Source organism: Scyliorhinus torazame, chromosome 9, assembly GCF_047496885.1.
Source record: "Scyliorhinus torazame isolate Kashiwa2021f chromosome 9, sScyTor2.1, whole genome shotgun sequence".
NCBI classification, from domain to species: Eukaryota; Metazoa; Chordata; class Chondrichthyes; order Carcharhiniformes; family Scyliorhinidae; genus Scyliorhinus; species Scyliorhinus torazame.
Window position 1 is genome coordinate 248,610,684 of NC_092715.1, and position 25,566 is coordinate 248,636,249.

The 25,566-nt window shown below is 50.0% G+C and overlaps 1 protein-coding gene across 1 annotated transcript in view; it reads left to right on the top strand.

The window, feature by feature from the left end:
• dnah6 (dynein, axonemal, heavy chain 6) overlaps positions 1–25,566 on the top strand; it is a 522,203-nt gene that overhangs the window by 301,444 nt on the left and 195,193 nt on the right. The window contains exons 50-53 of the mRNA XM_072517256.1: positions 7,177–7,344; positions 14,338–14,573; positions 19,207–19,468; positions 24,686–24,809. Of these exons, the coding sequence (XP_072373357.1) occupies positions 7,177–7,344; positions 14,338–14,573; positions 19,207–19,468; positions 24,686–24,809 (790 nt within the window). The remainder of the gene's footprint in view (positions 1–7,176; positions 7,345–14,337; positions 14,574–19,206; positions 19,469–24,685; positions 24,810–25,566) is intronic.

Consider the following 25,566-nt stretch of genomic DNA (forward strand, 5'->3'; position numbering starts at 1 on the left):
ATGCTCAAGCCGAATGTCACACCTGTGGTCCATGCACCGCGTCGGGTGCCGGCACCCCTTAAGGACCGCCTCAAGCAGCAGCTGCAAGACCCCAGGACCGGGGCGTCATTTCTAAGGTCACTGAACCCACGGACTGGGTTAGCTCCATGGCCTGTGTCAAAAAGCCGTTAGGGGAACTTCACATTTGCATCAACCCCAAAGATTTGAACCATAACATCATGAGGGAACACTACCTTTACCTAAACGATAAGAGCTCACCAGCGAAATGGCTCCCGCCAAGCGTTTTACGAAGCTGGATGCCTCCAAGGGGTTTTGGCAAATACAGCTGGACGCGTCCAGTCGAAAGTTGTGTACATTTAACACCCCATTCGGTCGCTACTGTTACAACTGAATGCCCTTTGGCATCATCTCCGCCTCGGAGGTGTTCCACCGCATAATGGAGCAAATGATGGAGGGCATCGAGGGGGTGCGAGTGCATGTCGATGATATTATTATCTGGTCCACAAATCCTCAGGAGCACATCGATCGCCTCAAGCGAGTGTTCCACAGGGTCCACGAGCATGGCCTCCGACTCAATAGAGCCAAATGCTCGTTCGGTCAAGCAGAAATAAAGTTACTTGGCGACCATATTTCGCAGTTCGGTGTGCAGCCAGATGCAGATAAGGTGTCGGCGATCAACGCCATGAAGACCCCCGAGGACAATAAGGCGGTCCTCCGCTTCCTAGGGATGGTCAATTTCCTTGGGAAGTTTATCCCCAACCTTGCATCACACACCACAGCTCTCCGCAATCTTGTCAAAAAAATTACGGACTTCCAGTGGCTCCCCGCTCATGAGCAAGCGTGGAGTGAGCTCAGGGCGAAACTCACCAAGGCCCCGGTACTGCCATTTTTTGACTCCGCCAAGGAGACAAAGATCTCCACCGACGCGAGTCAGGCTGGCATTGGGGCAGTACTCCTCCAGCGCGACAAATCCTCCTCCTGGGCCCCAGTCGCATATGCCTCTAGAGCCATGACACCTACTGAGCAACGATATGCTCAAATTGAAAAAGAATGCCTGGGCCTCCTCACAGGAGGTGACAAATTCCATGATTACTTATATGGACTCCCCAAATTCACGGTCGAGACAGATCACAGGCCATTGATTCACATCATCCAAAAAGGCCTCAATGATATGACACCATGGCTACAACGTATCCTCCTCAAACTCCGCCGCTACGATTTCGGCCTGGTCTACACCCCGGGCAAAAAGGTCATTGTGGCCGACGCACTATCTAGATCCATCGCCGTGTGAGCAGTCGGACTTTATCTGTCAGATAGATGCTCAGGTGAAGTTTTGTGCATCCAACGTTCCAGCCACTGATGAAAGGGTCGTGCAAATTCGTCAGGAGATGGCCAGGGATCCTTTACGCCAGCGGGAAATGCGACATCTCACGGATGGTTGGCAAAAGGGGCAGTGCCCCCAGTTTTATAATATAAAGGACGATCTAGCGGTAGTGAACGGCATATTAATGGAGCTGGAAGGATAGTAATCCCACAGAGCATGCGAGAGCTGGTCCTCGGCCAAATCCACAAGGGTCACCTGGGGGTCAAAAGGTGTCGCCGTTGAGCCCGAGAGGCAGTATATTGACCAGGCATCAGTCAGGATATCGCCAACACGGCCCTCAATTGCCCAACGTGTCAAAGGTTCCAGCCGACTCAGCCCAAAGAGACTCTACAGCCGCATGAACTGGTGACCTCCTCATGGTTGGTATTGACCTCCTTCATGCAAAGGGCCGAGACTATGTCCTCCTCGTGGACTACTTTTCCAACTACCAATAGGTGGTCAGACTGACTGACCTCACATCAGCAACGGGCATCATGGCATTCCACTTACAGTTATGACTTATAATAGCCCTTGTTTCTTCAGCCAGGCGTGGTCGGCTTTTGCCCGGTGGTACAATTTTACGCACGTCACTTCAAGCCCCCATTACCCCCAGTCGAATGGGAATGCTGAAAAGGGGGCCCACATTGTTAAAAGAATGTTGTGCAAAGCTGCTGACTCGGGTTCGGATTTTAACCTGGCCCTGTTTGCCTACCTGGCGACTCCTTTGTCCACTGGCCTGTCCCCTGCACAGCTGCTGATGAACTGCACACTACGGACGACGGTGCCGGCTATCCACATCCCGGACCTTGACAATTTTCCGGTCCTGCAGAGGATACAACAGTCTCGGGATCAATGCAAGTCAGCGTACGACGCCCACGCCACAGATCTCCCTGCTCTGGCTCTGCTGACCGAGTTCGTGTTCAGCTACCTGACGGTGGCTGGTCTGCCATGGCTGTTGTGGTTAGGCAAGTGGCCCCGAGATCGATCCTCGTTCGCATGTATGATGGCTCCTTTCTTCGGCGTAATAGGCGGGCACTGCGGCTACTTCCACACCCGCCACCTGAACGTGATGTCCCGCCTCGCATGCTGGTTCCTCAGGACGCGCCCTTCCACGAGTCCACCGATCTGCCAGTTCTTTTACTGACCTCTACATTGGAGGCAGTTCCACCCGTTCAAGTGCAGGTGGCCCCTAACCCACCCTTGAGGTGGTCAACCAGAATTTGTCGCCCGCCACAGAGACTTAATTTATAGACTGAATGTTGCATTACCTTGTGATCCGTTTACACATCTGTACATATTGTTTCTTCCTAATTTGATATCTGCCCTCTATTTTCACTAGACACCTTCCCATGTGAATACGTTAACATACTTTGTATATAGTCTGTACACACATACACTCACTATTTATTGACCTACACATTTTTTTTTAATAAGTAAAAAAAAAAGGGGAGATGTCATAATATACACACAGGTATATGATGGTGCACAGACAGGCAGTGATTGATACAACGGATGACCAGTGAACACACAGAACACAGCAGCCAATCACCAGACAGGACACGATCACTATAAAGCCAGAGGGCACTAGTTTTCCCGCTCTCTTGGGATCCAGCCTCTGATACAGTCAGAGCCCGTGAGCAGCAACTAGAACATACACCATGTGGTAGTAAGATAGTCTGATCAGGTTAGCCTCAGGTCTCCAGTCAACTCAGCATAGTGTCAACCCACAGTTAAAGTATGTATGATGGTTAAGAGTTCAATAAAATCGAGTTGCATTTCTTCAAGTGTTGGAAGCCTGTGTCTCTCACTGCTGCAGTAAACGCAGTCCTCGCATCAGTTGTCATATTCTGGTACGTAACTGTGCCAAAGATTCTCAGTGTGTTGGTGAATGAATGTATTAGTGGATGATGAATGTATAGTTGTGGGTGGGTGAGGAAAGTGGGTCGGGGTGGGTGGTTTTTCTGAATGATCAGGGTCAAAAATAAAGTTCTGACCCTGACCAGAATATATTGGCCATTATAGATTATTGTGTAGATTGACAACCAGATGGCAATAAAGTTGGAATTGTGCTTCTTTCCACTCTGTGGGAACAACATAAAACATTTATAGTAAAATGTTTACATTATTTATGATTTTTACATGATGAGAATTGTTTCCCCAGATAATAATGGGTTGTTGCCTTTAATGATTTATGAAGTGTGGGTGAATTGGTTTATGTGGACTGCTGTGAATTATATAATCATACTTTTGCCTTGGTTAACAAAGGGATACTTATAGCGTATCCATGTTGAACTAAATATCATTTTTAGTTTTAATTGCATTTGACAGAGTAAAATGTCTCCTGAAAACAGGTGGTTCCCAAAGATTACATTTTGTCATCCCATTCGGTGGTTGTTCATGATCTATTTCTTGCCTTTTACTTGTGCTGCATGAAATTGAGTGGTTGGCGGGCACCGAGGGGTTCTGGTCTGAAAAGACAATCCTCATAACATCTGTGTTACCAGAATTCTACCAATGTCCTCAGTCGCCAGGTCGCAGGGACCATCCAGGCATGATTTTTGTCAAATATCCCAATGTGCTTGCTTCGAGACCGCACAACTTCATCCTGCCATTTTCATGTGCAAATCACTCAGTTTGTCAAATAAGCAGAGGAAGATATGAACAGTCATTGTGGAGCTAACCTGTTGCTCAGTGCCCCTGTAGTGCCAATAGCCTCTTCAGCTTCTGTCAGATTTAGTATACGTTCACAAATGGTGCAAACAGAAAGTTGGTGACTGCTGAAAGATTTTTATTGTTTACCGTTATTTTCAGAAGGGCAATTTTGCGCCCGTGATTAGCGCCAATAAGAACGGTGACGCAGGCCCTCAACCTTGGGAGAGTCACGAAATGGGATTCTCGCCGGCGAGATCTCATTTCCCGATTTTCTCCGCCCCTCACCGGTGACGTAGCCAAGTTCCCAAACCTCATTTAAATACATTTCAATGGACTTACAAATCATTAAAAGGCCTGATCTCTCTGTGCCACCCCTTCCCCCAACTGAATATTCAAACCTCACCGACCTGACGTCAAGCTGGTGAGGTTCACAATAGCTTATGAACCTCGGAAACAGTCAAAGGATCCCACCAGGGGTGCCAAGGTTACTATAATCGCTGGAGAGCGGCGGAGGGGGGGGAAAAGAGGGATATGCCTGGGTAGTGCCAGCCTGTGACAAGGGTGGGCTCTCTGGGAAGCCCAATTTAAGGGGGGATTCCCTTATGTGTAGTGGTGGCGGTGGGTAGAGGGGAGGAGCAGGGAGGTGGCGGAGCTGGTTTAGCACAGGGCTAATTCGCTGGCTTTGAAAGCAGACCAAGGCAGGCCAGCAGCACGGTTCAATTCCCATACCAGCCTCCCCAAACAGGCGCCGGAATGTGGCGACTAGGGGCTTTTCACAGTAACTTTATTTGAAGCCTATTTGTGACACGTGATTTTCATTTTTTATTTCATAACCATTAAGGGGGGTAGGATTGGCAGGGACGGGGGAGCATCCATTGAGAGGGAGCCTTGCAGTGATTGGGGGAGGGGGCAACAGGCATTGAGCAGGGGGAATGGTGGCGATACTGTCATGGTGGTTATGGTAGGGGTGGGGGGAGCAGAGCATCTGATAATTGTGCAGGGGTGGGGAGCAAGCCCCTGGTAATTGTGTCATTGGGTGGGGTGGGGGGATTGCTGGGAAGAAAGCTGGAGGGAGTATAACCTCAGCGCTGAGTGGGCAGTTTTAAAAGGTATCATCGTTGAACCCCCCCCTTTCAGGGGCGGCCTTTGAAGATGGCATCCTGATCTCCATGGAGCCGGCCTTGATTGTCGTCCAAAGATGTGCAGGTTAAGTGGAATTGTCCATGCTAAATTATCCCGTAGTGTCCAGGTTAAGTGGGGTTGCAGGGATGGGGTGGGGGAATGGGCCTAGGTGAGATACTGTTTTGGGTAGTCGGTGCAGACTCGATGGGCCGAATGGCCTTTCTTGTCTGTAAACCTCAGGTACTTCGACCAGTTTATTACTCACACGTTAACCCAGGTGCCCTTATTTGTGAGCTGAACAAAGGATAAATACAAGTTTGTGATTCAACCAAATTTATTATTAAAGATGGTAAAACTTTATTATCCTAACTAATATTAATCCCAAGAATCTTCATTTTACCCATGCCGGTGAACTCAGCTGAGCTGCGGGTCCAATTTCCTGAGTCCCGCTTGTCTCAAGACCTTCGCACGCGAAGGTGGGTCTTTCACGCTGTTTCCTTCCATCCTCTGGTCTGTCGTCAAATCTTCTCTGCTATCTTGGCTCCGCATATTTGCTAGGATTAGGGTCCTGGGTGGTTGATCTTTCTAGCCCTCTTTGTGCCTTTCCAGAAAGTTCTCTGCCCCTCAGCCAATGTGGTCTTGTGGGCGGGGTACGCAACACCCAATGGAGTTGCCGATTGCAACTCTGTAGGACACCAGGAACCCACCCCCTGGGGTCCATCTCTCGGTATATTTTCTGCACGTAACCTTACTCCATATGTGGTAATGGCAGGAAAACTGGATGCCAGGAAGTCTAGCTTTATCTGGGCAATCCCCAACAAACAATCCATTTGAATGGGACCCATTATCTTCTGGTGTCTTTTTGACAGGGCGGGCCCAGACTTGTTCCAACTGTCTGTGTTCAATGGATTCAAACTTGGCTGTTCAAATTCCTATCAGGCCTGCCTGGAACTGACTACGGTTTAATTTAAAATTTCCAATTCTTAATTTAAAGTGTCCAATTTTATATCGGGCCTAAAATTCAGGCTGCTGTCCATTTTACCACATTCATTCTGCACTGTAGAGATTCTATGGATTTTATGCCCTTTCAGCCACAAAAATATTCAGTCACTTAGTAAATTCTACTTACTCTGATTATATTTGTGAGATACCTGAGAAGGGTTTCAGCATTTTCAATGTGGATATCATTGAGGATTTGCTAAGGGATCTTTATAATCTTTGATTATAGTTCATTTAAAATAATTAATTGAAAGAACATACAGTGCAGAAGGAGGCCATTCGGCCCATTGAGTCTGCACTGACCCACTTAAGCCCTCAATTCTACCCTATCAGTGAGAGCCTTTTTCCTCGGATGGTGATGTCTAGCACGAGGGACATAGCTTTAAATTGAGGGGAGATAGATATAGGACAGATGTCAGAGGTAGGTTCTTTACTCAGAGAGTAGTAAGGGCGTGGAATGCCCTGCCTGCAACAGTAGTGGACTCGCCAACACTAAGGGCATTCAAATGGTCATTGGATAGACATATGGATGATAAGGGAATAGTGTAGATGGGCTTTAGAGCGGTTTCACAGGTCGGCGCAACATCGAGGGCCAATGGGCCTGTACTGCGCTGTTATGTTCTATGTTCTATCCCCGTAACCCAATAACCCCTCCTCACCTTTTTTGGTCACTAAGGGCAATTTATCATGGCCAATCCACCTAACCTGCACGTCTTTGGACTGTGGGAGGAAAACGGCGCACCCGGAGAAAACCCACGCAGACATGGGGAGAATGTGCAAACGATGCACAGATTGTTACCCAGCGGGGAATCGAACCTGGGACCCTGGCGCTGTGAAGCCACAGTGCTATCCACTTGCACTACCGTGCTGATGTTTCATGTAGATGATTATTTCATTTTCTTGCTCATAAATATGCATCCTTTTTTGCACGTGCCTGCACTCATTATGTAATCCTTCTGCATTAGGTGTGATCTGAGTGGCTGAAAGTGTCAATATGAATGATAACTCAATTAATTTTTATATTTCTGGTATAATAACAGGCTCGGGATCGTGTGAAGAATGGTCTTACCAAGTTGCTAGAGACTAATGTGTTGGTAGACAAAATGCAAATTGACCTTTCCGCTCTGGAGCCAATTCTTCAGCAGAAATCGATTGATGTAAATGCTTTAATGGAGACATTAAGTGTGGACCATGAAGAGGCAGACCAGGTAAGCAATGAAAACACAATCATTTTCAGGAAGTCCATGATTATTAGCTCCGTACTGTTGAATTTCCCTTTCTGGTAATTAAGCTTCCCTCTCGCACCTTCCCGAGAAGATTCTTTTGAGCATTCTAATTCTTTCAAGGAACACCTTTGGAGCTTCACTAAATTAAGAGCAAAATACCCTGGGTGCTAGTAATCTGGAATACTGAAAATACTCGGTAGGTTTGGAGGTATCTGTGGAGCGAAAGACAGAGCTAACATTTCAAATGGAATATGAGTCTTGCAATTGTAGCTCTGATTGTATTGAAGTAGTCTGTAATGTAGTAAAATTAGTAGCCCCCCCCAATGAGCCATTTTTGGATACATGTGGGACATGCATCTGATGGTGAGGACCAAGGCACACCCAATATTGAGTTTTGGCTCTCATTGTCATTGAGCTTGTGAGCTGCAGCCACTAGCGTACAGCTCATCAGCAAAATGTAATGAAAGATTGCCCCACTCACTTGGAATGTAAGTTAGAATTGCATCGCATTTACAGTGCAGAAACATCATATTCAGCCCAACTGGCCCATGTCCCACATCCCCTCAAAGGGTGCGGATACTCGGTCCTCTGAAAATTTGAAAATGAAATGAACTATTTTCCATGGAATTTTCCAAGAACTATCAAATTTTGGTAAGTGAATTTTAGGTACAGATTAGCTAGGACCTAGCGGAATGGTGGAACAAGCTTGAGAGGCTGAATGCTCTACTTTATGTACTCCAGATAGCACTATCCAGAGTTTGAGTGTCATTGCAAGATAAGATCAGACTTTCACGAGGCTTCTGGAAAACTGCTTAACAATGATTGTTGACACTGCTACACTTCCAGTACAGTGTAAACATAAACCTTTTAAAGTACTAAAAAACACCTTGCATTTATATAGCACTCTTCATGACCATAGGATGTCCCAAAACACTTTACAAGTAATGAAGTTACCTTTGAAATGTTGCCATTATTGTAATGTAGGAGATGTGGCAGACTATTTGCATGCAGCAAGGTACCATGAGACATAGGAGCAGAATTAGGCCACTCGGCCCATTGAGTCTGCTCCGCCATTCAATCATGGCTGATACTTTTCTCATCCCCATTCTCCTGCCTTCTCCCCATAACCCCTGATCCCCTTATTAATCAAGAACCTCATTAATCAAGGTTCAATGAACAACAATGAAATAATCAGTTTTAGCGCTGTAAGCGAGGACAAAGGGGACTACTCTCCTGTAGTAAAAGCAAATTACTGTGGGTGCTGGAATCTAAAACAAGAACTGAAACTGCTGGACAATCTCAGAAGCTTTGACAAAGAGTCACCCAGACTCGAAACGTTAGCACCGTTCTCTCTCGGGACTACTAGAATTCCGATGGTGCAAATAGAAGTTATTCGGCCCATCTAGTCTGGACAGACTCTTTGAAAGAGCGCCCTACCGAGGCCCACACCCCGGCCCTACCTCCGTAACCCCGTGTCCGCACCTAACCTACATAGTTGGACACTAAGGGACAATTTAGCATGGCCAATCCACCTAATCTGCACTTCTTTAGACCGTGGAAGGAAACCGGAGCACTCAGAGGAAACCCACGCAGACATGGGGAGAATGACAAAACTCCACACAGACAGAGACCCAAGGCCAAAGTTGAACTCTGGGGCGGGATTCTCTTTCCGGGGAATAAGTCCCCATGCTGGCGGGAGAACCGCGACAACCACTCCGGCGTCAACTAGGTGGACGGCGGAGGGGTTGACGCTGGTACAACCGGCGCCAAAGGACCGGCATGATCTTGCGCATGCACGGAACTGCCAGCGTGGTTCTGTGCATGCGCAGACCGGCCGGTGTATCCTGGCGCATGCGCAGGGGGTTGTCTTCTCCGCGCTGACCATGGCAGAGCCCTCCAGGGGCCGGAGCGGAAGGAAGGTGTGCCCCCACAGCACAGGCCCGCCCGCAGATCGGTGGGCCCCGATCGTGGGCCAGGCCACCGTGGGGGGCCCCCGGGGTCGGATCCCCCCGCGCCCCCCCGAGGACTGCCCCAGCCAACTTACCTGCCAGGTCCCGCCGTGTGGAACCATGCCTAACCCACGCCGGCGGGACTGGCCAAAAACGGACGGCTGCTCGGCACATCGGGGCCCGGAGAATTGCCTGGGGGGGCCGCTGCCAACGGCCCCCGACTGGTGTGGTGTGAACCCCGCCCCCACCCGAAAACCGGCACCAGAGAATACGGCAGCCGGCGTCGGGGCGGGATTCGCGCCACCCTCCTTGGGATTTTCCAACCCGGCAGGGGGTCGGAGAATCCCACTGCCGGTCTCTGTCGCTGCAAGGCAGCAGTGCTAACCACTGTGCCACCATGCTGCCCTCTTCTGTAGTTCTTTGAATTCTGCCATGGGATCTTTTATATTGGTTTAAGTCTCATCCAGATTGTGGCAGCTTCAAAATTGCATTACTCCCACTAAAGCATCAGCCTAAATTATGTGCACAAGTTTCAGGAATGGTAGTTATTTCCCCATCCTTGGGGTGAGACTGTTACCACTGAGCCAAGGCTAGCACCTGCAGGTTGTCTTAAGAATGTGCATGTATTACTGCTTCAACTGATGAAAAAAATACTTGTTCATGTTGTTTATTCTTCCTCCTTTCTCTACATATGAAATCCATTGATCTGTTATACGTGCATTACAGTGCTCTCTCTTTCATCTGCTGGAGGATACCTCATAATGTACGCTCTTCTGTCAGAGGGTAGAACAGCAAACATATATGTGGGCTTGGAATCTCTCCTCCTAGTTGTCAGTGACTGCTCTCCAAGTGAATTGGAGCTAGCCAGGGTATTAGAAAGTATCCATTCAACACGTATGCCAAAATGGGTTTGATATTTGATTTCACTACCTTGACTGAATGCACTGAAAATGCGGAAGGTGGCATAAAGAATAGACAATCCACTCCACCAATTTACCGCAATATGTTTTATCCTTTTGCACTGTGTATTTTTCTTTCATCGTTTTTCTTTTCCGAACATTTTCCCCAGGGATCTCCGTATCACAAATGAAAGTGCAATCCGTGCATGGAGCAACCTAATTGAGCATTACCTGTTTCCAACTGCAGGCTTCCTCGTCTTGTTGCTGACTTTGGTTGACTCTTAATTTGTTGCCCGTTGTGTCTTTACTTAATTTGCTCTGTTTGTCTAACCTTTGCTCTAGAGTCGCCAGGTATCTTTATGATACTGCCACGAGGTTCAGGTTCAAGTGCTGATCAATAACTCAACACACCAATTAGTAAGATTCAAATCAAAACACATTTATTATACACAGTCAATCACTACTCATGCATAAAACTCTACTTACTAGACTATTTCTAACACTAAAAGGCCTATACTTAGCTTGGAACTGGCCCACCAGGTCAGGGGAACAAATGGCCTTTCGTTCGATTCTGGGTCTGCAGGATTCAAAAGCTGGTATAGACTGGTAGCTAGGTGCGCCTATCTCGTAGCGTGCGTTGACTGAAGACTTACTTGGTTGATGCGGCAGCTAGGCAGGTCACTGTCAAGGGTTGTTCCGAGCTGCTGAGTGACCCTGCCAAGAAGGACGAATTGAACTTGGGGACTCTACTTTATAGTCCCGAGGAGCTTTGCGCCGTTTGGGGCGGATCCCGTATCTGGTTCCAAGTGATTGGACTAGGTTCCGATCACTTGGATCGATTTCTCCAATACTGGAGCCGTTCCCTGATCGCTGGGCGGTTCCTAAGTGTCCGTTGGCCTTCCTTTGTCTTGGCTCCTGCTGGCGCCGAGGAATCTGGCTTGGCCTTATTCACCTTACATGTTTCAATTGTTCCCGGGGATCACTCATTAATATGCGGATGGTTGCTAATTTCAGTGCTGTCTGGGTTTCTGCAAGTTCTAATACACAGGAAACTTTGCACCTGCTAGTTTTTCCTGGCTTGACTGAATTTCCCTGCATTCTTTGCTGATCTCCATTTTAAGTCAGGAAGTGGCCAACCCAGGTGGCTCCAGTCTGCTCCTCTCACCCCAGGCATTCCCATCTGCTGCTGGCCTTGACTGTGGCGAGGCACCACACCATCTCTTCCTACCTACTTATTATTGTTTTAGGAACTCTTTTCCATTAACTGCCATCGTTTTCACATCTTTTCTTTTTGCCAGTCTATTTTCCTCCTCACTTCCTCCTCTCAATTTATTGTATTTTGCTTTTTTCACATTGAAGAATATAAACAGATAATGAAGCAGTCCATGTCCAAATGAAGCAACACCTGGACAATATCCAGGCTTGGGCTGACAAGTGGCAAGTTACATTCGTGCCACGCAAGTGCCAGGCAATGAGCATCTCTCACAAGAGAGGATCTAATCACCGCCCCTTGACATTCAATGGCATTACCAGCGCTGAATCCCCCATGATCAACATTCTGGGGGCTACCATTGATCAGAAACTGAACTGGAATAGCCACATTAATACTGTGGCTACTCTGGCAGGTTAAAGACCAGGAATCCTATGGCAAGTAACTCACCTCCTGACCCCCCCAAAGCCTGTCCACCATCTGCAAGGCACAAGTCAGGAGTGTAATGGAATACTCTCCAATTGCCTGGATGAGTGCAGCTCCAACAACACTCAAGAAGCTCGACACTATCCAGGACAAAGCAGCCCACTTGATTACACCCCCTTCCACAAGCATTCAAACCCTCCACAGGATGCATTGCAGTAACTCACCAAGGTTCCAAACCAATGACCACTACCATCTAGAAGGACAACAGCAGCAGAGACCTGGGAACCCCGCCTTCTGGAGGTTTCCTCCAAGTCACTGACCATCCTGACTTGGAAATATATATTGTCGTTCCTTCACTGTCGCTGGTAAACATCCTGGAACTCTCTCCCTAATGGGTGTACTTACACCTCAAGAACAGCAGTGGTTCAAGACAGCAACTCACCACCAACTTCTGAAGGGCAACTAGGGATGGGCAACAAATGCTGGCCTTTCCAGCGATGCCCACATCGCGTAACTGAATTTTAAAAAATGACATGCATCATTTTGTTTAATCATATTCTTTACCTTCCTTGTCATCCAAGGAGTCCTGGCTTTAATTCCCTTACCTTTCACCCGTGTTGGAATGCACCTAGCCTGTACCTGAAAAATTTAAAAGTTCTACTTTAGATTGTTCCTTGCTCTTCATTGACAACCTGAACCTGATTATACAATGATCAATCTTACCCGAGTGTTCTGTCACAGATAACTGGTTCATTTGGCCCAGCTCATTCCACAGTACCAGATTCGGCAACGCCTCATTCCTAGTTGGACTGGTTACCTACTGCTAAAGGAATCTCTTCTGGACATATTTCAGAAATTCCTCCCTTATCCTTTACTCTCGCATTATCCCTATCATTATTTGGGTAATTAATGTCCTCTAATACCATCACTTTTCCCTGCAGATTTGCTTCTCCATCTCTCTCTCTCACTATTTGGAGATCAAAAGAATGTCCCAGAAGCATGATCACCCCATTTTTCCTTCTTAATTCTAACCAAATGGTTTCTATCTTTGCCCCTTCATGGACATTCTCTTTTCCCAACGCTACCATGTCTTCCAGAATCAGTACCGCCACTCCATCTCCATTTTCTTCCCCTTCCCTACTTTTTCTGAATATTCCTTGAGTATTGAGTACTCAGTCCTCACAATTCTTAAGCCATCTGCACAGGTATGTGTAATTGTAGCTCAGCAATCTTATTCATCACATTTTGTATATTTACATACCTGCATTCTAAACCTGTCTTTGTATTCCTCACAGTTCTTCACAATCTGTTCCTATCTAAAATGGTACTATTTCCTTCTCTAGTACAATTCAACACTCTCACTCCCATCCCTCTTTTCTACTTCTATTTCGTGGTGCCCGTTCCCCAGCCAATTTAGTCTCCCTAACTTGTCACAAGGACATTGGACCCAGACTTGTTGAGGTGTAACCCATCCCTTTTGAATAAATGTCTCCTGCCTCAATGCCACAAGAATCTGAAACCCTCCCTCCTGAACCATGCCTCAAGCTGCGCATCACTCTTCACTAACTCAATTTTTCTGCTCTTGTTGCATCTAGATCACTACCTTTGGAGGTCCTACTTCTTTCTTTTTAAATTTAGAGTGCCAAATTCATTTTTTTCCAATTCAGGGGCAATTTAGCGTGGCCAATCCACCTACCCTGCACATTTTTGGGTTGTGGGGGCGAAACCCATGCAAACACGGGGAGAATGTGCAAACTCCACACGGACAATGACCCAGAGCCGGGATCGAACCTGGGACCTCGGCGCCGTGAGGCAGCAGGCTAACCACTGCCCCACCGTACTGCCCGAGGTCCTACTTCTTAACTTCATTCCCTAGTTCCTGAAAATATGACCATTGGATTTCAATACCTGCTCTGTATGGCATTAGTACTGACATGCACCAAAACCTCAGGCTCACTTTCTTCCTGCTCTTTCTTCCTGCTCCCTTCCCCAGGTCGACTGCACAATTTTTTTTTTCTTCCAATAAACTTTGTAGTTTTAGATTTTGCATAAGAGATAAATGATTCAACCAGGTACATAAATTCTGTCTCACATGCACTGCATAAATTGTGTACCAGTACAAGATATTTGGGGTCACCACCCACCACCTCACCAGAACAAAATCCTACTTACGTTCTTGATCTCTCGAACACCTGATAATAATGCCATTGGAGACTTACTGGTGATAATATGAAAGTGAGTTTCCTTACAGTCTATTTGTAGGAACCATTTGCAATAATGTTCTGGTTACAATGTTTTTAAAGTTACTTTACAGCTTGATTCTTTTTCTGCATTATTTGCTGTGGATTATGAAATTCACTTGATAGTTTCTCAAAACATTTCCGTTATGTCAGCCAATATGTCACATTGTTCAGTTGATGACGTTTAAACTGAATGATGCTCAAATATAGATGTGGGATTTATAATGCCAATTTTCTTTTGGTTGCATTAGATTCGTAAAGTTGTACAGGAAGATGAGGTTTTAGCCAAGTCAAAAGCTGCAGACACCCAAGCTATAGCTGATGATGCACAGCGGGATCTTGATGAAGCTATGCCTGCCTTGGATGCAGCAAATAAAGCTCTTGACTCTTTGGACAAAGCAGATATATCTGAAATCAGGGTGTTCACCAAGCCTCCAGATCTGGTTATGACTGTCATGGAAGCCATTTGCATCTTGCTTTCTGCAAAGTGAGTATTATTGTACTAAGATGTTGATGCATAGTTAATCTGTACTTTCTTGTTATTATCTGTATATGTATCTATCTTCACAATCAATTTGTCTAACTGAAAAGATAACCTTGAGGCACTCTCATGAGACTTTAGGAATGCACGATTTTGCCAAAACGTCTGCATTCGATCATAGGAACGATATAATTATTATCAGAAACTTGGCCCATTGCTAGTACTTAAATGGAGCTGTTAGCCTCAACACGTCACAATGTCACCCTCTATGATGCTCACCCTCACCCCCAAACATTGTTCAACCGCTCTTCTTACCTGTCCGATAATGTTAATCCTCTCTCCTCACCCTCTGACAATGTTCATCCACTCGACCTATGAACAATTCTCATCTCCCTCTAATGCACAGATTCCCAAAGTACCTGAGGCTTTGGGATTCAACCCCTTCGCTTCAGAGACCTTGGGTGAGCACCGTTCAGCACTGATCCCAACAAACGGGGACCAGACAGAATGGCACTTGAGGGGGCCTCCCAGGGGATCAGAAGCCCGCAGCTGCATGCCCTTTAGGCAGGGTAGTGCTCTGGCACTGCTGGTGCCACCTGGGTACCCTCACAGTGCTCGTCTAACACCCTGACAGTGGCACCTGGGTGCCAGCCTGGCACTGCCAAGGTGCCCAGGTGGCACTGCTAGCTGGCATGGGCACTAGCAGGGTGCCAAACTGGCATTTTTTTGCGTGTGTGCGGTCGGGCCGGAGTTGCCTGATGTGGATGTTGGAGGGGATGTTGAGGGGGTGTGGGTGTTGAGGGGGGTGTTGGAGAGGGTGGATGTTGAGGGGGTGTGGGTGTTGAGGGGGGTGTTGGAGAGGGTGGATGTTGAGGGGGTGTGGGTGTTGAGGGGGGTGTTGGAGAGGGTGGATGTTGAGGGGGTGTGGGTGTTGAGGGGGGTGTTGGAGAGGGTGGATGTTGAGGAGGTGTGGGTGTTGAGGGGGGTGTTGGAGAGGGTGTGGGTGGGAGGGAGTATGGGTGGGGACTTGTGGGTAGGAGGGGGTTGGGGGGCGGGGACCCTACTATAGTGCGTTCGGGCTTGGGAGGAGGTCGGGGATTGTTTCGGGGGCCTTGGCGATCGGGACACCATTTTTAAATGGCGTCCCATCGCTTGCTGCAATGGGGAAAACCGGCGCGCGTAGCTTCCACTGTACAAAATGGGGCTATGTGTGACCTCGGCCGCGTGTTCCCCGTTCAGGCCCCTTATTCAATGTGAGTCACACTGCGGGTGCCAGGAAACACACCCCTAAACGTGCTCGCAAGGGGGCTTTGTTATCTTTTAGGATAATCGCACCCTAAGTGTTCCCGCTGAGACTGACTAGCGTGCAATTCGCATTCCTGCTGGTGCATTTATTGTTCCAGAATTCAGGACATGCAAATAGGTCAGCCCTCTGCCGGCGTAAAGTGGAAGCAATTCCCAGCCCAGCAGGCGATGTAACTGCTGGGGCCGGAATTCGCGCTAAAGAGTTGAGAAGCTGGAGCTGCTAATAAGCGTTCCATTCACCACACATTCATTCCAGCCAAAGAGCTGTCTCAGAGAAGACCTGCCCCCTGATTTTGGGAGTCTGAAGTGGACCTATTTCTGCATGCCAATGAGGAGATGGAAAATCTCTTCCCCAGGGTGGGGTGCAGACCCAAGCTTGCCCTCCTGAAAAGCACTCTTTCTTTGACTCCAGAAAACCTTGATTGATTGGTTTCGTATTGAATCTGAAGAACATTTGGATTTGGCGAAGGCATATCCAAAAGAAATATGAACCTTTGTTGTGATCATGCGGAGGAGGCTGAATGGAGTGGAGCCAGTTCCTTCCTTCCTCACTTGGTCATAACGGCAGAGAGGAGCATATCTCATCAATGCTCCACTGCTGGGTTGCAAGTGACACAGTAGTTAGCACTGGGACTCCGGCGCTGAGGACCCGGGTTCAAATCCCAGCCCTGGGTCGCTGTCCATGTGGAGTTTGCACATTCTCCCTGTGTCTGTGTGGGTTTCACCCCCAAAGATGTGCAGGTTAGGTGGATTGGCCACGCTAAATTGCCCCTTAATTGGAAAAAAAGAATTGGCTACTCTAAATTTATTTTTTTTAAATCAATGCTCCACTGCTGCTGGAGGATTGGGATCCTAACTCCGTTAACTTACTCAGAGGATCGAACCACCACCCCTTGACATTCAGTGGCATTACCATTGCTGAATCCCCCGCAATCAACATTCTGGGGGTGACCATTGATCAGAAACTGAACTGGACTAGCCACATTAATACTGTCGCTATCAGGGCTGGTCAAAGGCTAGAAATCCTACGGCAAGAAACTCACCTCCTGACCCCTCCCCTAAGCCTGGCAGCAAGGCACAAATCAGGAGTGCAATGGAATACTCTCCACTTGCCTGGATGAGTGCAGCTCCAACAGCACTCAAGAAGCTCGACACCAACCAGGACAAAGCAACTGCTTGATGCTCTCCCTTCCACAAACATTCAAACTCTCCACCACTGACGAACAGCGGCAGCCGTGTGTACCATCTATATGATGCACTTCAGTAACTCACCAAGGTTCCTTAGACAGCACCTTACAAGCCCGCAGCCACTACCATCAAGAAGGACAAGAGCAGCAGATACCTGGGAACCCCACCATCTGGAGGTTCCCCTCCAAGCCACTCACCACCCTGACTTGGAAAAAGATCGCAGTTCCTTCACTGTCGCTGGGGCAACATCTTGGAAATTCCTCCCTAACAGCACAGCGGGTGGACCTACGCCTCAGGGACTGCAGCAGTTCAAAAAGGCAACTCATCATCACCTTCTGAAGGGCAACTAGGGATGGGCAATAGATGCTGGCCTAGAATCAGCAAACCCACATCTCGTAAATTAATTTTTTTTAAATGTTAAAAAGAAAATAGACAGCTATGAAGGGTTGACGTCAGTCAGCTTCCAGGATACTTAGTATTCATTATTTATTCAAAGCAACGGGTATTTAAAAACAAAAACAGTTTGCCTTTTCATTGTTGGGCAACATGCCTGAATGGGCCGTTTTGAACAGGAGATTTAGAGCATGCAACTATGTGTGTATTGAGGTTTCTTCTACAGTTGCAGTTGGGGTCTGGGACAAAGAGTAGATCTTTGGTAACAACCAAACTTGCCTTTCTATAGTGCCCATCATAAAACAAAAACTACAATCCTGAAACTCACTGAGGCTCCTTGCACAAGCGTTGAACGTTCGTCCAACTGGAGCAGATGTTGAACAATCCATTCCAAATGATGGAAATATTGTTATTTATATGACGAGCACAATTCCATTGTGCCTGCAAGTTGAGGTCAAAAATACCCACCCATAATTTCGAAATCACTCCCAGTGCTTCCTGAGCCGAAATATTTCCTGTTAATTTATTTCTTGCTTCTCATGGCAGCAATATTCAGGTGTGGGTTCTGCTGAGGCCTTTCCAAGATGAATTGGGTAAAGTTTCCCAGGGAAGCGCAAGAGTGTACCCGTGCACATCCCTTTGATAGACGCTGTGCCCGGGGCCCTTCCAGTGACTCACATATGAAATTCTGATGTAACTGGGATTCTAACCCAAATTCCTGGCACTCTCTGGATTGAAACCTGACCCCTCACATCTGCCTGGGATTTTCAGGGCCAATATCTGAAAGCACCAGCGTATCTCGGTGTTTGGAGATAAAGGGGCTGCTTTCTCTACAGCTGATCGGTATGCACACATCTACCATCAGAACTGTTTTAAGTCAAGGAACATATGGCAGTAAAATAAAGTAGCAACCGAAGTTAATAAGTTCCCGCTACACAAAGTGGGTCATACATTAAGCATCGTTAAAACATATTTTTATAATAAACAAAGAAACGCAAACATTAATTCACTCTGAAAAATTCTTACCATCTGTCATTTTTTACTTTTTGCTGAAAGTGAAACATGAGCAGGACATATGCCGTCTTTTCTTGCATAGGTAACAAACTAACTGCTAATACAATAATAATTATTCCTATTTTATATGCCACATGATTGATGACGAGAGCACAAAGGGCCGTATGTGTCCACGTAGTCAGTTAAATCGGAACCTTGGAAAGTGATTGATTTGGTAAGATTTTAATGCATTAGTTAATGCTCAAGTTTATGGAGCCTGCACTATGTGCAGTGAAACAGGGCCTCATGAAGTTACATCTTCACTAGAGCAGTTCATGCAAAATGAAAATTACTGAGATAATAATAATGAGTAATTGGCAAATCCCAGTGACGTTTAAAGTTAGGGATACAGCTAATTTTCCCTGCCTACTTCGATAAGGTGCACATCTCGCCTTCAGCCTTGCCGCTAATCCTGATTGAACTCGTTCCCTATTCCTGTGTCATCATGTGTACTTGGTTCCATTATGATATTAACCACTGTCTGGGATAATATCTTCTGTATGTTGTGTGCCATGTGACTATTGTCTCCTCCTACTGCATGTGCTGTATTGTGAGATACCAGTCAATGAACTCTTGGAGCAGCAGACTTCTCTGCTACTGAATTAAGTTACTTTGTCGATGATGCTTTGAATCATTTGTTTTTGGATTGGACCATTGAATTTGAAGACTAATGAAACCACGTTTTCTATTCATGTTGTAGAACTGACTGGGCTTCAGCTAAACAAGTTCTTGGGGACTCAAATTTCTTGAAGAAGCTCATGGATTATGACAAAGACAATATTAGACCCCAGATTCTGCAACGGCTTCAGAAGTACATTAATAACCCTGATTTTGTGCCAGAAAAAGTAGAGAAGGTGTCCAAAGCCTGTAAATCCATGTGTATGTGGGTGAGAGCTATGGATCTGTATTCTCGAGTTTCTAAAGAGGTAGAGCCAAAACGGATGAAACTATCTGGGGCTCAGGTAAGTTAGAAATTTGACTTGAGCTGTTATAGGTAATACATTGTTATAATTTAAAGATAATCGGGGATAACTTTAACTCCCCCCACCCTGCGGAAATTGGGCTGTGATAGAACCTAAATCAATGTGGCTGGCTTACCTGCCACTGTTCCGTCTCTGCTGTCATCTTAGTTTCAGCCTTCTGCTGGGTTGCCCAGATACCTGTTTTAATCAAGTGGAAAGTTTCCTGAATCCATGTAAAGAAGGATCCAATGACAAAATGGACAGATGCTCTGCTCAGTAAACCCAGCGAGCAAGTGGAAGAAGCCTAATAATGTTAATGTGCGAATTGTTTATGTGGGACCATGAGGACTCATCTGAGCTGTACAAGAATGATGAGTCTGTCGCTGCCCTGCAATCTCACTTCCTCACCACCCCTGCCACCCTGCCCTCCCCCAGGAATACATTTCTCCTTGCTGGGTTGGCCTCTAGGCTCCCTAATTTGGACGGGCCCAAATCTGACAAGTTGTCGTAGGAAATGCGTTTGGGCTGTGCAGCTTGCTGGATATATATAAATCAGGCCTGGGTCTCCTGCCACCAGCCTCAGATGGCTCATCCACATGTTCCTGTTGGCTGCCTGGTGATTAAAGCCCCACTGGCACCCTGCCAATTTTCATTAACAAGCGTCGGTATGCATTGATAAATGTCAGATCACAACTTGGTTTAAAACCAGCAGAACTTTGAGCTGATCAACTCGCGAAAACAGTAGGTATGGTGTCGTTTACTGAAAGTATCTTTTAAAGTTTATTTGTTTTGGAAAGAAATTGGGCGGGATTCTCCACTCCCGCGCCGAAGTGCCCATGCCGTCGTGTACGCCGTCGAGGTTCACGACGGCGCGAAACTGCCCCGATCCCGACCGATTCAGGGCCCGAAAATGGGCTAAGATCGGGGCTGCGAGAAACCCGGGGGGCGTGTCGCGAAGGCCACGTCGTCACCGCGCGACGCCCGAATGACGCGGCGCTGCGTCATAAATGGCGCGATCCGTGCACAGAGGACCCGGAGGAGAAGAGAGGAGATGGCTGAGACCCGAAGAGCCTCACCGAGGTTCCGAGACACGGACCTGGACACCCTGGTGGACGTGGGTCAGGGGGGGTTGGGGGGGATTGGGGCATCAGGGGCGGTGGTGGGGGGGGGGGCGGTCAGGGGGGGTTGGGAGTTGGGGGGATTGGGGCATCAGGGGCGGTGGTGGGGGGGGGGGTTGGGAGTGTTGGGGGGGGATTGGAGCATCAGGGGCGGTGGTGGGGGGGGGGTCATGGGGGGTTGGGAGTGTTGGGGGGATTGGGGCATCAGGGGCAGTGGTGGGGGGGGGGGTTGGGAGTGTTGGGGGGGTTGGGGCATCAGGGGCGGTGGTGGGGGGGGTCAGGGGGGGTTGGGAGTGTTGGGGGGATTGGGGCATAAGGGGAGGTGGTGGCGGGTCAGGGGGGTTGGGGGGGGTCATGGTGCCCAACTATCTACTCGACCCACATGAGCCCCGGGACCCCCCCTGGAGCGATGCCATGGCGTGCTGTCTCCTGAACCAGCAATAATGTATGCCCTGATGAGACCCGCCTAATAGTGATGCTTTATCCAACCCCCCACCCCCAGGACAAGACAGCTCACAACCAGCGTGAGCGCATGAGAACCGGAGGGGGTTCTCCTGTCCTGCACCCCCTAACCGTTCCCCCTCGCTGGGGGATCCGCCGCCCAGGAGGTCGCGCCATGCCAGGTCGGAGGCGCAGAAGCGAGTGAGAGAACCCTGCATGTCCTCCCCACCCCCAACCCGTCATCGCCCCCCTCACACTCTGGCCACTGCACCCTCGATCCCATCCCCCCTCACACTCTGGCCACTGCACCCCCGATCCCATCCCCCCTCACACTCTGGCCATTGCACCCTCTATCCCCTCCCCCCTCACACTGTGCACCCACCACCACCATACACCCGGGCCACCGTGTCTAACGAACCACAAATCTTTATGCTCCCCAGGGCACCCGCCAAACCTCCAGGATGTCTCGCCCAGGAAACAGCGGAACATTGGCAACTGCAACTGCACCCAGGGACGCACGGCAGAGGTTGGCAGTCAGTCGGACTGGAGGGCAGACCTCTCAGTCTGGGACGTAGGACTGGGACGCTCTGACCACCGAGACAGACAATAGTGAGGGACACAGGGTGGACATTCATGGCGAAGCGCACATCACGGCCACACACCCGCTGGATTCACCTGGAGGTCAAGACGACATGGCCCACATGGAGCTTGCGCCGGGCCATGAGGGGGACCAGTACACACCAGACTTCCTGACGGACGATGACCTCGAGCTTGCGGCACTGCTGTCTCCCACACCATTCACCATCACAGAGACATTCACCTCGGTTGGGCAAAGAAGCAATGAGGCTCCCGGGTCACTGTCTGGTGCGCACCCCACAGCCGAGCCGGTACAGCAGGTGGAGTTTGGAGCAGCCAAGGGGCTGGATGGTCGGAGGGCAGCCCAGGCCCAGCAACCAGCTGCCACCCAGACGGTTCCCGGGTTCCTGGATGTTCCTGGAACCCCTTCACCCGGACAACCGATGCGTATGGACACTCAGGGACTGAGTAACGGGATGAGGGCCATCTTCCAGAACCTGCACATGCAGTTGGAGGAGTCTATCCGCGTCCAGGAGCAGGGAGTGGTGCCGCTCATCGCAGCCACCAAGGCCGACACCGCACGGGTGGCGTCCGCGGTGGAGGCAATGGGTGAAGGGGTTTTGGCCATGGGTCAGGTTTTACAAGGCGTTGGGCTTCACGTGCACGCATCATCCATGGCCCAGGAGAGGGCTGCCCTCTCACAGGCAGCCATCTCAGAGCTAACAGGACATTGCCGCCGCTCTCGGGGCCCTGGCTGAGTCTCACCATGCCATGGCCCGGTCCCAGCAAGCGATGGCACAGTCCCAGCAGTCGGTCGCGGAGAGCATAGACCGCCTGGCGCACGTGATGGATGGCGTCGCGCACTCACAGGTCGAGATCGCACAGTCGTTGGCAGGAATGTGGCACTCCCTGTGCTCCGTCTCGGCGAACATTCGGACTGTTGTCAATACTGCTGCAGGCCTCCAGGACTGGCAGCGCCAGGTGTCTGTGGTGCGATGGGGCATGTCTCCGAGCGCATCTCCATCCCACAGTGAGGCCCGGAGGCCACCGGGCTCCCCGAGGGAGGAGGAGGTTCTGGGGCCCGGTACACTCGGCCTCCCCCCGTTCTGTCCCTGGCGCATCTGGTGGGGAGCGGGCAGGTCAGGGTGGCACCACGCCATCCAGCACGCCCACCAAGCAGCCTGGCCCATCGAAGCCGGGCCGCCCCAGGAAACGTGTGCCGACCGGGAGCCATGTCGAAGGGCGTGATTCTCAGCAGTCCGCCTCCACTCCTGCTGTACCATCTGAGAACACACCTAGACGTAGTGGTAGGGCTCCTAAGGCAAAGATGTTAGGCACGTAAGAAGTTGGCACGGGTGCAGAGCACAGTCTAGTTGTAGTGGGTAGGGCACTTATGTTAACCACACGAATAAACTCACTGTTGAATTTGACTTGTAAGACTGTGTGCTATGTCCGGTGCCAGGGGGCTCGTGAGGGTGCCCAATTGGCATTGTGGTATACGAGCCGTTCAAGGTCTGTTCCGGATGTGCTGACCCTTTCCCCCCCTGCCTCCCATAATCGGACACCATTGTCCTCGGTACACCGACGCCAGCCACCCCACGGGCATGTGGTGAAATATCCGTCACGAAGGCTGTGACCACCGGAGTGCATGGTTCAGCTATAGCCATGAGTCAGACCTCGGCTGGCGAATCTGAGCACACAGCCCATAGCAGAGCGGGCTGTCATCATTCAACATGGCACTGTTCACACCCGCTTACACAATCATCAATGTTGTGCAATCCCGTAGTGCCGCAATGGTAAGGTGATGTGGAATTGGTGCCGTGAACGCGGTGCGGGGGCTGGGGGGTGTGGGTGGGGAGGGGGTGTGGTGGTGGTGGGTGCTGTGTGGTGCTCGTGTACAGGAGTGACAGTGCAAGTGGCAGTGATCAGCGAATCCCACCCCCACAGTGCGTGAACCGTGCGGCCACCACCGCGTCGCGTGCCCGCTGTCCCCGGCGGTGCCGTCGCGCAGCCTCCTGGACGTCACGAGCAGCCGGGCAGTGTCTGTGTCCTGCGCCGCTCCCCCCACCCTGATGCGCCCCATCATCCTCATCCTCCTCTTCCCCATCCCCCTCGTTTGCGTTGGCTCCGGTGCCGTCGGGTCCTCCCTCCGACTCCTCCACCAGGTCATCTCCCCTCTGCATGGCAATGTTGTGCAGCGCACAGCAGACCACAACCATGCGACCGACCCTGTCGGGTTGGTACTGCAGGGCCCCTCCTGATTGGTCCAGGCATCTGAAGCGCATCTTCTCCCAACCGGCGCGGGAGTGGAGAATCGCGTCCCCTGGGCGGGATTCTCCACTGCCGCGCCGGTGGGGAGAATCGCCTGGGTCGCCAAAATTTCCCACGATGCCGGCCCGACGCCCTCCCGCGATTCTCCCAAGCGGCGAGATCGGCCCCGTCGAGTTCCGCGCGGCGCAGGCCGGAGAATCGCCCGAGACACCCAAAATGGCGATTCTCCGGCACCCCTGCTATTCTCCGGCCCGGATGGGCTGAGTGGCCAGGCCAATACGGTGGTTTCCCCCCGGCGTCGTCCACACCTGGTCGCTGCCGGCGGGAACAGAGCGGGAACGCTGGGGGGGCGGGCTGCGGGTGAGGGAGGGGGGATCCCGCATCGGGGGGTGGCCTCAAATGGGGTCTGGCCCGCAATCGGTGCCCACCGATCGTTGGGCCGTCTTCTCTGAAGGAGGACTTCCTTTCTTCCACAGCCCCGCAAGATCCGTCTGACATCTTCTTGTGGGGCGGACTCGGAGAGGACGGCAACCACGCATGCGCGGTTGACGCCAGTTATGCGGCGCCGGCCGCGTCATGTATGCGGCGCCGCCTTTACGTGGCGACAAGGCCTGCCGCGTGTAAATGACGCGGCCCTGCTCCTAGCCCATTATCGGGCCCTGAATCGGTCGGGATGGGGGCCGTTTCGCGCTGTCGTGAACCTCGACGGCGTTCACGACGGAGTGGGCACTTCGGCGCGGGAGTGGAGAATCCCGTCCATTATGTTTGTCCCAAAACCCATTAACCAGGCAAGCATCCCTTTAATTAATAGGCTGAACTCGATGCCACCTTGGCAACACTTAAAGAGAAACAGAATAAACTGAGACAACTTGATCAAAGACTTGAGGAGCTTCAAGAAATGTATGATAGCAGTGTGGGAGAAAAAGAGGAACTTGGTGAGATCTTGTTGGAAATATTGCACCATAATGTTCAAATTTCATTTTTGATAGGAGATCAATAAGCCCCCATCCAGAGAGGCCGTCCTGCCTTTCGGTGGGTCCCGATCGAGGGCCAAGCCACATCGGAGGGCCCCCCCAGGGGTCGGACCCCCCTGCCGCCCCCACAGGCCACCCCCCCCCCCCGACCCTTCCACACAGACTTCCCGCTGGCTGAGAGCAGGTGGACGGCGCCGGCAGGACTCGCCGTTTTCACGACGGCCGCTCAGCTCATCCCGGGCCGAGAATCGGTGGGCCGGCCGCATAGAGGGCCCCCGACACGCCAACCACACTGCGCCAATGGTGCTTCTCCGCCCTGCGGAGAATCGCGTGCCGGCGTCGGGGCGGCGTGGAGCGACTCGTGCCGTTCGTGGGATTCTCCGGCCTGGCCCTGAACTGAGAAAATCCAGCCCACAATTTATATTTATAGATTGTATTAAAACATCTTCTGGATGTCCCAAAGCTCTTCACAATTCATTAAGTACTACTGAAGTGTGCTCTTACAAATGGAAACATGACAACCAATTTGTGCACAATGAGATCCAGGCCTGAATTTTTCAAATGGCAGGGGCTTGATGCCCCCCCAACCCCCCATCCGGAGAGTCAGAGGGGAGCACATGCCCTCCGATGCTGATAGGACCGCTGCCATTTCACGCTCAAATATGTATTGATTGGCAACAAGCGAGATTTTCTTCCAATTGCAGATGGCCAAACAGAT